This window comes from Xenopus laevis, chromosome 7L, assembly GCF_017654675.1.
Source record: "Xenopus laevis strain J_2021 chromosome 7L, Xenopus_laevis_v10.1, whole genome shotgun sequence".
NCBI lineage: Eukaryota > Metazoa > Chordata > Amphibia > Anura > Pipidae > Xenopus > Xenopus laevis.
In genome coordinates, this window is record NC_054383.1 from 119,227,256 (window position 1) to 119,239,843 (window position 12,588).

At 37.7% G+C, this 12,588-nt stretch overlaps 1 protein-coding gene across 1 annotated transcript in view; it reads left to right on the forward strand.

The window, feature by feature from the left end:
- The first annotated feature begins 925 nt into the window (after positions 1 to 925).
- Positions 926 to 12,588, forward strand: part of ruvbl2.L (RuvB like AAA ATPase 2 L homeolog) — a 20,246-nt gene continuing 8,583 nt past the window's right edge. The window contains 6 exon segments of the mRNA NM_001088596.1: positions 926 to 993; positions 4,139 to 4,187; positions 6,401 to 6,456; positions 8,648 to 8,789; positions 11,514 to 11,643; positions 11,780 to 11,846. Of these exon segments, the coding sequence (NP_001082065.1) occupies positions 979 to 993; positions 4,139 to 4,187; positions 6,401 to 6,456; positions 8,648 to 8,789; positions 11,514 to 11,643; positions 11,780 to 11,846 (459 nt within the window). The 5' untranslated portion in view covers positions 926 to 978.

Genomic DNA, 12,588 nt, shown 5'->3' on the forward strand with positions numbered 1-12,588 from the left:
TTTACATCAAGGAGTCAGAACCAGCAGTGCAGAATAGGACAATTACTGATTTCCATTGCAAATAGTTACAATGTTACTTGTAAAAAAAATGACTTGGAATTACATTCTTCAGGATATAAAAATGGAAATGAAATCCCTTTTAAAGGGGTACTTCACCTTTAAGTTAACTTTTAGTATGTTATAGAAACACCAATTCTAAGCACTTTTTCAATAGGTTTTCATTATTTATTTTTATCGTTTTTTAATCAGTTGCCTTTTAATTCTAGATCTTTCCAGCTTTGAAATGGGGGGTCACTGACCCCATCTAAAAAAACAAATGCTCTGTAAGGCTACAATATGTATTGTTATTTCTGATTTGTATTACTCATCTTTCTATTCAGGCCTTTCCAATTAATAGTCCAGTCTCTTAGTCAAATCAGTGCATGCTTGCTAAGGGAATTTGGCCCCTAGCTACCAGACTCCTGAAATGAAATTGCAATCTGGAGAGCTGCTGAATAAAAAGATAAATAACTCAAAAACTACAAATAATAAAAAAAAATTAAAACCAATAGCAAACTGTTATAATATCACTCTCTACGTCATACTAAAAGTTAACATAAATTTGAAGAACCCCTTTATCTGAATATACCCCAGTTCAGCCACATACAGTAACCCAGCAACCAATCTCCTCACAAACCCAATCCCGCCCCTCTACACTGATATCCCCGCTCAAAGAAAGCGCCGGCGAAGTCAGTCTCTCTATTTAACTACATTTCCCAGAATTCTTTTGCGTATAAATCAACGGCCAAGGGACTCTGGTAGTTGTAGTTCATTGGTAAACGAGGGGTATAGCATTCTGCTATTGGATTACTATTCTCTCAATGGGCGGAGGCGCTCATTGTACAGGCTCGGAACGCTTGTGGAGGGAGTTTGTTTCCAAGCCGGAGTCTTTGCACAGTGACACCGGCTGTTCTCTGGCGGTTGAAGTGTTAGTGCAGCATGGCAACCATGGCGGTAAGGCACCTGGGATTTTTCGGGGGGTTACTGTATCATATCTCTGCCGTTGTTAAGCTGCTCGGCATTTCTTGGTAGTATTCCATCGTCAGGGTATTTTGCTAATTCCCCTGTTATTATAAATGGTATGGTCTGTCTCGAGCATGGCTTCTGATTCGTGATTAGTCAGCGGCCCCCTTAAATGCAATGGGACTTCCTCCGCAGATATCACAACTGAGAGGGATGTAGGTTTGATATTCATTCAGTGGGACTTAGTTACTGAGCCAGTGAGCACACAGTAACCTGTTGTCATGGGCTAATGGACCAGGATAGATTTGTCTTATGTTAGGGGTGGATTTTAATTCAATTACAAATGCAAGAGTTTGTTCACCTTTGAGTTAACTTTTAGTATGATGTGTAGAGTGATATACTGAGACAATGTGCAGTTGCTTTTCATTTTTTATTATTTAAGGTTTTCAGTTATGTAGCTTTTTATTCAGCAGCTCTCCAGTTTGCAATATCAGCAGTCTGGTTGCTAGGGTCCACATTACCCTAGCAACCATGCACTGATTTAATGGGGTTGTTCACCTTTAAATTAACTTTTAATATGATGTAGCGAGTGATATTCTGAGAAATTGCAATTGCTTTTCATTTGTCGTTATTTGTGTTTTATTGTTTAGTTATTAAGCTCTTCAGTTTGCAGTTTTGGCAATCTGGTTGCTAGGGGCCAAATTCCACTAGCAACCATGCATTGTTTTGCATACGAAACTGGACTATGAATAGTAGCGGTCTGAATAGAAATATGAGTAATAAAAAGTAACAACACATTTGTTCCCTTACAGAGCATTTGTTTTTAGATGGGGTCAGTGACCCCTATTTGAAAGCTGGAATCAGAAGAAAGCAAATTATTCAAAAAAATGAAGGCCAATTGATAAATTGCTTGGGATTAGCCATTTTAAAACATACTAAAAATTAATCTGAAAGGTGAACCACCCCTTTAAATAAAAGACTGAAATATGAATAGGAGAGGGTCTGTGTAGTAAGATGAGTTGTTAAAGTAGCAATTACCATAAATGTGTAGACTTACAGAGCTTTTGTTTTAAGATGGGTCAGTGACCCCCATTTGAAAATTGGAAAGAGTTGGAAGAAAAATACAAATAATTAAAAAAAAAAGAAAATGCGGACCAATTGAAAAGTTGCTTAGACTTAGCCATTCTATAACATACTAAATGTTGACTTAAAGGTGAACGACCCCTTTAACACATGTAAGTTTCAAACACACCTTGTCCTTTGAATGAGCGGCAAACACAAGAAAATGCAACAAGTTGCATCTTTAAAAAAAAGCAGTAAAACACAACCTATTGGTACAACCAGGCAGAATGTAATAGAATCGGGTAGCAAATGTTATTTAGCTGCGCTCAAACCTCTCAACGAATAATAAACGGCCCACGTGTAAGATCTCTAAAGCTGTTTTGCTCTTACTCCATAATACACCGCTCAGTCGAGTGCATAAGGCCAGTGTTTTTTGATCGTGAGAGAATAGCATACTATTGATTTGAATGGAATACAGACCAAAGATGTTTTTTTCCACCATATATAAATACAAGTAGTCATGCAACAACTGGAGCTGTTTTTTTTGTTTTTGTTTTTTTTATAACTGAATGAAGGAAAGGATTTTTGCAGGGGAGATTATGCTATATTTTCTAAACCTTTGGGGTAAATTACTAACCAAGATGTAAACATTAGTCTGGATTAGTACCCATAGTAACCCTATTTCTCCTTATTGGCCTTGTATTGGATACTCATGGGAAGAGTAAAATGTTAAAGGGGTGGTTTACCTTTCAGATTAGTATAATGTAGAGTGATATTTGGAGACTATTTGCAATTGGTTTAAATTTTTTATTATTTAAGGTTTTTGAGTTATTTGGCTTTTTATTCAGCAGCTCTTCAATTTGCATTTTAAGAAATCTGGTAGCTATGTTCCCAGTTACCCTAACAACCATGTATTGATTTGAATAAGAGACTCGAATATGAATAGGAGAGGCCTGAATAGAAAGATGAGTAATAACAATATATTTGTAGCCTAAAGGTGGCCATAGACATAACAATTACGATCTTTCTTGGAAAAGATCTTTCCAAGAAAGAACATATAGAGCTGAATAGGCAGATATACAGGGAGAAACAATAGAATTCTACCTGTATCTGACGATTCAGCACTAACAATGGCTGATGTTTGGGTTCCTTCAAAGGCGCCCATCAAAATTATCCATCCAGCCAGATCCACGAGCCGACCGATATCCAAGTCTTCTGCCGATAACGGTCAGCTCTTTTCCCACCATACACACACCGAATATCATATGAAAATTTGTTTTGTACGATATTATTTGTGCGTCTATGGCCACCTTTACAGAGCATTTGTTTTTAGATGGGGTCAGTGATCCCCATTTAAAAGCTGGAAAGAGCCAGAAGAAAAGGGCAAATATTTAAAAAAAACTGCAGGTAAGGGACCAATTATCTAGAATGCTTAGGACCTGAGGGTTTCCAGATAACTGATCTTTCCATAATTTGGAACTCCATACCTAAAGTCTACTAGAAAATCATGTAAATATTAAATAAACCCAATAGACTGGTTTTGCCTCCAATAAGGATTAATTATATCTTAGTTGGGATCAAGTACAAGCTACTGTTTTATTATTACTGAGAAAAAGGAAATAATTTTTAACAATTTGGAGTTTTTGGATAAAATGGAGTCTATGGGACATGGGCATTCCGTAATTCTCTGGATAACGGGTTTCCGGATAATGCATCCCATACCTGTATAACAAATAAATAATTAAGACCCATGGAAAAGTTGCTTAGAGCAAGCTATTCTATAACACACTAAAAGTTAACTGTTAAAATATTGACAGTGATATACTGAGGCAGTTTAGTTTTCCCCCCATTATTTAACGGTGCGGCTAAATGAGCACAACGTATTTAAATGCCTATTAAAATTGCTCTGTGGGCCCCTACCAATGGTGTGTTGTGTCCCTCACAGCTTGAGGTAAATACTATATATTTGGAATGGTCAACCGCAGCCAAATACCTTTTTGTTTGGTCACTAAGTGGAAATTTATGAAGTAATGTAAAAAGGAAACCATTATCAATACTTATTTATGTCTTCTAGGCAACCAAGGTGCCAGAGGTGCGAGACGTCACCCGAATTGAGAGGATCGGTGAGTGTAAACATAACTTGCTAAATATCGTATGTCTGGCTGTTCTTTCACTTCCTATTCACTAGCGTAATAACTGAAGCAAACTTTGTATTGTATTTAAAGTTCCTTTTGTTTTCAGTCTCACTGTATATTTTGCTTTGCTCGATGTGTATTTATTAAAACACTGTATTTTGTCACGGATTCATTCCACGGTCATTCTAGAGCTCGCCTACATTTCTTTGAGACACTAACTTTTTGTTTCCATGGACACCAGTGTAGTGGAATCAACAAGCAGTCTCCGTGGTGATGAATAGCTAGTGAGGGTTTTAACATTGTAGCAGCCCATGTGCATTTGCTTCTTAGTTCTGTTATTGGTTTATTTTAGTTTAAACCCAAAATATGCTCCTTTCAATTTCAACTGCAGTTTTAAAGGGACAGTATACCCCTTTTTTTAACGAGTGAATAGGGCTGGTTTTGGTTATGCTGCTGGATTAACAATTTATGAGTCCCAAGAGTTATTTTTTACCAATTTTTTTCAAGCTTCTACTAACCAAATAGATTTGTTCTTCATCAGTATTAAATTACCTTTTAATATGATGTAGAGTGATATTCTGAGACAATTTGCAATTAGTTTTTATTTTTTATTATTTGTGGTTTTTGAGTTAACTTTTTATTCAGCAGCTCTCTAGTTTGCAATTTCAGCAATCTGGTTGCGTGTGTCCATTTTACCCTAGCAACCATGTGCTAATTGGAATAAGAGACTGGAATATGAATAGGAGAGACCTGAATAGAAAGATGAGCAATAAAAAGTAGTGATAACAATACATTTGTAGCCGAACCCTTGAATCCTCCGCGAAAGATTCAGCCAAACACCGAACCTGAATCCTAATTTGCATATGCGAATTAGGGGTGGGAAGGGGAAAACATTTTTTACTTCCTTGTTTTTTGACACACTTGATTTTCCCTACCCGCCCCTAATTTGCATATGCAAATTTGGGTTCGGTTCAGCCAGGCAGAAGGATTTGACTGAATCCGAATCCTGCTGAAAAAGGCAGAATCCTGGCCGAATCATGAACCGAATCCTGGATTCGTTGCATCCCTATTTTTGAGTAATTTGCTGCCTTCTTCTGACTCTTTCCAGCTTTCAAATGGGGTCACTGACCCCATCTAAAACAAATGCTCTGTAAGGCTACAAATGTATTGTTATTGCTATTATTACTCATCTTTCTATTCAGGCCTCTCCTATTCATATTCCAGTCTCTTATTCAAGTCAATGCATGGTTGCTAGGATAATTTACACCCTAGCAACCAGATTGCTGAAATTGCAAACTGGAGAGCTGCTGAATAAAAAGCTAAATAACCACAAATAATAAAAAATGAAAACCAATTGCAAATTGTCTCAGAATATCACTCTCTACATCATACTAAACGTTAATTTAAAGGTGAACAACCCCTTTAAGGAACACAGATGTATATTTCTAAAATAATCAATAGTTTACTCCCTGAAATGCATGCTGATGTGTCAAGCCCAAGTACATACATTTTCTGTAGGTTCAACATGCATCTGCCTATTCTGCATGTGTGTCAAATGCATAAAAATGCAGCGTGTTGCAGTAATAAAAAAAAAAAGAAAAAAACATGAAATGCAGATTTAAAAAAGTGATCATGTTTCCAACATCAGATTGGGAATAAAATGTATAAAATATTCAAAACCATCTCTTGCGAAGCTGACTCCCTGGGCAGAAGTCTTAGAAGGATACTGTCATGGGAAAACACGTTTGTTTGTTTTTCAAAATGAATCAGTTAATAGTGCTGCTCCAGCAGAATTCTGCACTTAAATCCATTTCTCAAAAGAGCAAACAGATTTTTTTATATTTAATTTTGAAATCTGACATGGGGCTAGACATATTGTCAGTTTCCCTGGTGCCCCCAGTCATGTGACTTGTTCTCTGATAAACGTCAGTCTCTCTTTACTGCTGCACTGCAAGTTGGAGTGGGGTATTTTGCAACATAATATTAGTTTCTGTCCCAGCAGACTAAAATGAGACGTGCAGCTGATGTGCAATGGTTTGCATCACATTAGCTCCTAAGCCAGTGATCCCTATGTGCAATTCATATTAAGTGTAAGAGGTAGTCTTATGCATGTACAGTGGTTAATAAAGTGATTTCTATGGAGCCCTATATATTAATTGCTTTTTTTGTATGTGTTTTAACATTTGTCTCTTTTTTTCCAGGTGCACACTCTCACATCAGAGGGCTTGGCCTTGACGATGCATTGGAACCCCGCCAGGTACTGCAGAGATCTAAGGCCCTTATATAACTAGTTATGAATCTTATAATTTGTTATGAATGCTTATAATGAAACTGATTACAGTTACATGACAAAGTGACAGCATGGTTTAATGTGACAATCTGCCCTTCTTTATGAAAGCAAAGTTAAAGGGATACTGTCATGGGAAAACGTTTTTTCCAAAACGCATCAGTTAATAGTGCTGTTCCAGCAGAATTCTGCACTGAAATCCATTTTTCAAAAGAGAAAACTGATTTTTTTTTTTGATTTTTTTTTTATATTCAATTTTGAAATCTGACATGGGGCTAGACATATTGTCAATTTCCCAGCTGCCCCCATGATCAAGTACAAGCTACTGTTTTATTATTACAGAGAAAAAGGAAATAATCTCTAAATGTTTTGAATATTTGGATAAAATGGAGTCTATTTTGTTTTCCGGAGCATTCTGGATAACTGGATCCCACACCTGTAGCAGGAGGCCATTTTCCTTTGATACATCACCAGTAACATTAACATGTGCAAACAGGACATGAATGCTGTAACGTTCATGCAATGCAGAATACAGGTTTACACAGGCACAACATATTTTGATAAAAGGTTATGCCGGGATTGAGCACTGTAATGGTTAAACTGAGCTCAGGAGAGGTGGTTAGGAGAAATAAATAGTACAGCTAGAGTTTCTATGGGAATCAGAAATGCTATCTCTTCATTGCCCTCCTGTAGACTGGAGGGTGAGTTTAGTATTCTGAGCTGAGAAGAACTGAACATGCTCATAAGTCAACAGCCAAAGCAAATTCCTGAGGGAGGGGGCAGAGTGGGTTAGAGATGGAGAAGGAATTCTAAGTGATTAAGGGGATGCTGCAGCCTTACTGTTAACCTTTTAACAACCAGAGTGGCAGTTATCTAAAGATTTCAAAGAGACTGATTAAATTTTTGTTGGGGGTTACATGTCCTTTAAGTCAACTTTTAGTATGTTCTAGAACGGCCAATTCTAAGCAACTTTTCAATTGGCTTTATTGTTCATTTTAGCTTTCAAATGGGGGTCGCTGTCCCCATCTAAAAACAGATACTCTGTAAGGGAACAAATTTAGTGTTCTTTGTACTTTTCATGACTCCTCTTTCTATTCAGGCCCTCTACTATTCTTACTCCAGTCTATTATTTATATCAATGTGTGGTTGCTAGGGTAATATCGACCCTAGCAACCAGAGTGCGGGAAAGGCAAACCGGAAAGCTGCTGAATGAAAAGCTAAATAACTCAAAAAACACAAACAAAAAATGAAAACCAACTTCAGATTGCCTCAGAATATCACTCTCTACATCATACTAAACGTTAACTCAAACCCTTGAATTTTCTTTCTCTGTGTGCATTTGACAACCCCCTACTCATTGCTTCCGCAGACATGAGGGTGCCTTTAAGGCAGTTTTTATTTAGTTCCTATCATCTTGATTATTGACACTTCAACATGGTCACTATTCAGCATGTTCTCATATCTGGGGGCTGGTTCTTTAGAATGCCCCATCATTTTTCAAAGTCCCTTATAACTGAAACTGGTTCATTGATGTTAGTAGAATTGCAATGACATTATTTAGAAATAGAACACTTCTTTTGCTTGGTGCTTTTTCTTTATTTTATCCCAGGCAATCCGTTCAAATCAAATGAAAAAATATAGTAAGCATTAGTAATGTGCGGCCGACCCGGGAGCCGCGTGTTTGGGCCGACCCCTGGACAAAATGCACGGGTGCGGGTCGAGCTCTTCTCCTGCTCTCCCCGCCCGCGACCTAGTACTGTCGACTTCTGGCGCCGGAATTTATAGACTTCCGCCTGCCCGCCCCTCCCTTTTGTGAGGTCACTGCAGGACGGGCGCGGGTCTATAAATAAAGGGGAGCTGCGGGCCCGGGTGGGATGCAGGTAGAGGGGGCGGGCGGGTTAGGGTCGGGTGCGGTTCGAGAAATTCTCGACCCGCACATCACTAGTAAGCACACACTTACAAGTACCCAATGTATCAACAAGTAACTGTAATTTGTTCCAGAATTTAAGAAGTGAGCACATTCCCTTTCTAATGCAATTATGTTTTTGTTCAAAAACTCAAAAGACACAAGGTATAGACTGTAACAGGCTGTACGTATTATTTGGTGAGGTGCATGCAATGCAAAACAGAAAGATTTATTCTAATTTATTTTTATGTGTAGGTATCGCAGGGCATGGTGGGACAGCTGGCAGCCAGGAGGGCAGCAGGAGTTATTCTGGAAATGATCAAGGAAGGGAAGATTGCTGGGCGAGCAGTGCTTATTGCTGGACAGCCGGGCACAGGAAAAACAGCCATTGCTATGGGTAAGTCTTTTTATATCTCTTTGATTATTGATGTTATACAGTGCCAGAATGGAGAGCTTTGCCCTGTCTGCTCTACAGTAAAGGTTTTGGAAACAAGCAGTCAGCACAACAATTATATAATCTTCTCAGAGTAGCACAAGTTCTCCAATGGCCATTTTCCACTGACACACCATGAACAGGAATGTTGGAAACCACAAATTACTGTCACTTAAAGGAAAACTTTACCCCCAAAATGAATACTTGAGCAACAGATAGTAGTTTATATCAAATTAAGTGGCATATTAAAGAATCTTACCAAACTGGAATATATATTTATGTAAATATTGTCCTTTTACATCTCTTGCTTTGAGCCACCATTTTGTGATGGTCTGTGTGCTGCCTCAGAGATCACCTGACCAGAAATACTGCAGCTCTAACTGTAACAGGAAGAAGTGTGGAAGCAAAAGACAGAACGCTGTCTGTTAATTGGCTCATGTGACCTAACATGTATGGTTTGTTTGGTATGTTTGAGTGTACCGTGAATCATATAGGGGGCTCCGTTAAAATGGCAATTTTCTATTTATGATTACCCAATGGCACATACTACTAAAAAGTATATTATTATGAAAATGGTTTATTTACATGAAGCAGGGTTTTACATTTGAGCCGTTTTATGTAATATCTTTTTATAGAGACCTACATTGTTTGGGGGGTATAGTTTTCCTTTAAAGGGGTTGTTGACCTTCCAACACTATTTTTGTTCACTTGGTTTCAGATAGATCAAATAAAGACTTTTTTCCAATGACTTTCTATTTTTTTACGTGACTGTTTTTCTAATTTTCACCTTCTTAACCTTAACATTGTAACAGTTTAGAGTCTGTGCCTGAATTACTGAGCTGCCAGACTCAAACACCAGAGACAGAAGCATTCAACTTTAAAGGGCACCAATCATAACTAAAATCATTTAATAAGTAAATACACTGTGAAAGTTCAAGAAATCCAAACAGTTAGAATTGTTTGTTTAATGTAAATGATCAGCTCACTATTCCTTCTGCAAGATCTCCCCTATCTCCCCTGCAGTTCTAGCTGAGGCAGCCATCTTGGATTTCACTGGCTCCTCCTACCTATCTTCCCAGCCAACTGTAGCTCTGAAATCTCGCACATGCTCAGTTGAAATTCCTTGCTTGCTTATCAACCCTTCTAAACTATTTTCAAATCAGCCAAACCTGTGTGTTAGCTGCTGTTCAGTAGTGCTGCCACCTGCTGGAAGTTAGTGTGTGCCCTTCATTTGCATAATGACTTTACCAGCAGGGGACAAGATAGGGAAATCTCCTGATACTTCTAGTGGAGGAGTTTACTTAAACAAGGCATTCTGGGTAGAATACTCAAGGCAGTGCTACAATCTGAGCATGCTCCTGAAATTTGCATGTTATAGTCTCAATATGGCCTCCCTCAGTGAAAGAACCATTTGACAAAGTAAGGTTTTTTTTTAAAACCTGCAGTTTTTTTCAAAAAACTATATATGTAGTTTGATTAAACGTGTTTAGGTTGTACTGGTCAGATTGTTAATATGTGTTTGATTTTGGCTGTGATAGGTGCCCTTTAAACTATGATTTTGAAAAAATGATAAAATGGAAAGTAATTGAAAAAAATTGTTTATTTCTGGAGATCAATGTGAAAACAACTGAACTGAAAAAAGTGTTTAGAAGGTGAACATCCCAAAGCCTTTATTATATGATAAGGACATTATAGCAATCTTTCAGGCTATTGGCAAGCTTGATAAAAGGCTGCATGGCCTGAAATGTTGCTGTAATGCCCTAAGCATATAATAAAGGCTTTTTAAGTGACAATAATTTGTTGTGCTGTTCCTGCCCTACAGTAAAGCCCACACAACTTACAAAATGGCAAGAACATTGGAACATGTGTATGTTCTGTTATTTCTTATTTAAGTGATTCATGTGATATCCCTTAGCACCACATATAATGTCGGTAAGCAGCTGATAACTCGTGAAATACATTCTTTTAATTGATGCACTTGGTGGATTTTGTGTAATATATCGGTGCTTGTTCCTGCCTGATGTCAGATACATGGATATGTTCAGTGATCCTTTTACATCCACACACAGAGCAATAATACAGATCATTGAACTAAGTTCAATAACGTTAACAAACACGACTTCATTATGCTAAGAAAGCCATATTAATGCACTGGAAATCGCTCGACCCTCCCACATTGCAATATTGAAAAACTCTGGTAAATGGTTCTCTCTCGAATCAGAAACTGACCTATCTCTCGAGAGGGTGCCCCGCGAAATTTGAAGCGATCTGGGGTACTTGGTTGACTGTTCAGGATGGTTGAAAGTCTATACACTACTTTGTTGGTTGTATTATTTTATACCTTACCTCCCCTCCCCTCTTTCTTTCTTCACTTTCTTCCTTTCCTTTCTCTCTATTGTTCTTAACTGTGTTATGTTTACAAATCTAAATAAAAACTTTTAAAAAAAAAAACAAACACGACTTCAAACCAGTGGATGTAAATGCTGAATACAGATACAGCTGGACATGCATAAGTCAGACCCTAGTCACTATAGAGAAGACTGAGGTCAGTTAATTCCTGCATTCCCATGTATTGGAACACACACACTAATCCATACATGTGGTTAAAGTGAGCTCTTGTGGTCTTTCCACTCTGATAATCTAAAATTATTGCTTTATATTCATTCTGCTTATTTGTTTTTAATGCAGGAATGGCTCAGGCTTTGGGCTCTGACACACCTTTTACAGCCATTGCTGGAAGTGAAATCTTTTCACTGGAGATGAGCAAAACCGAAGCCCTGACGCAAGCTTTCCGAAGGTCCATTGGTGTGAGGATCAAGTAAGTTTCCAGCATGCAGATTGTGAACACACTGCTCCATTCCCGGAATTCTCTCTGTAGATCTCTTTTTGAATGGAGTCCATTGATTTTTATAGACTTCAGCCCTCAAGTTTTAAATCTCAACGTTCTTTCCTAGGGAAGAAACAGAGATCATTGAAGGGGAAGTTGTTGAAGTTCAGATTGATAGACCTGCCACTGGAACAGTAAGTAATTGTACATAATGTAGCTTGCCCTGAGAATGGCATACTATGTCCCATTCATATTGTTTATATAACTTTTTTATAGCAAATGTTTATGGACTGGAGAAATATAGTTGTAGATTATTTTAGAGAGAAACTAAAATGGGGGATTTAGTGCTATACTGGTAAGATGATGTTGTACAAAGACAAGCTTTTTTCTAATGAAATATGCAAGAACATAGCCAGTAGCAAATATATAAATAAGTTATTTAAATATGTTAAATAAAACAAGTATCTGCATATTTTTCTACCTTTTTGTGAGGCTGTCGTTCTGTGCTGGACAATGTACAAGTTGACTGTTGGGCAGCTCTTGAACTTTTAGGCTTATAGACTTAGACATCACATGGTCCTTTTAGCAACGTTTAGTACCTTACGCAGAACTACAACCAACTGTGTGGAATTTAAAAATGTTTTTCCTGTCCTATCACACATCTTTTTAGCAGTTACATATGTAGTCTCATAGTCTCAATGCCGTTTCTGAATGATGATACATGAATGTGTTTTGTTTAATGTCTACATTTATTTGTGAACCTGATAATATAAAGTATATAATGCCAGGTCTTAGATTTTCTTGTGTACATATACATTCTGTTAAAACAGAGTTATAGCTTCGAATCCGCCGTAGCTTTTGTATGTATCAATTTAGAATAGATATCACCAGTCGGGTTTAGAGAGTCATTCACGCTTACATGGTCTCTTTATTTTG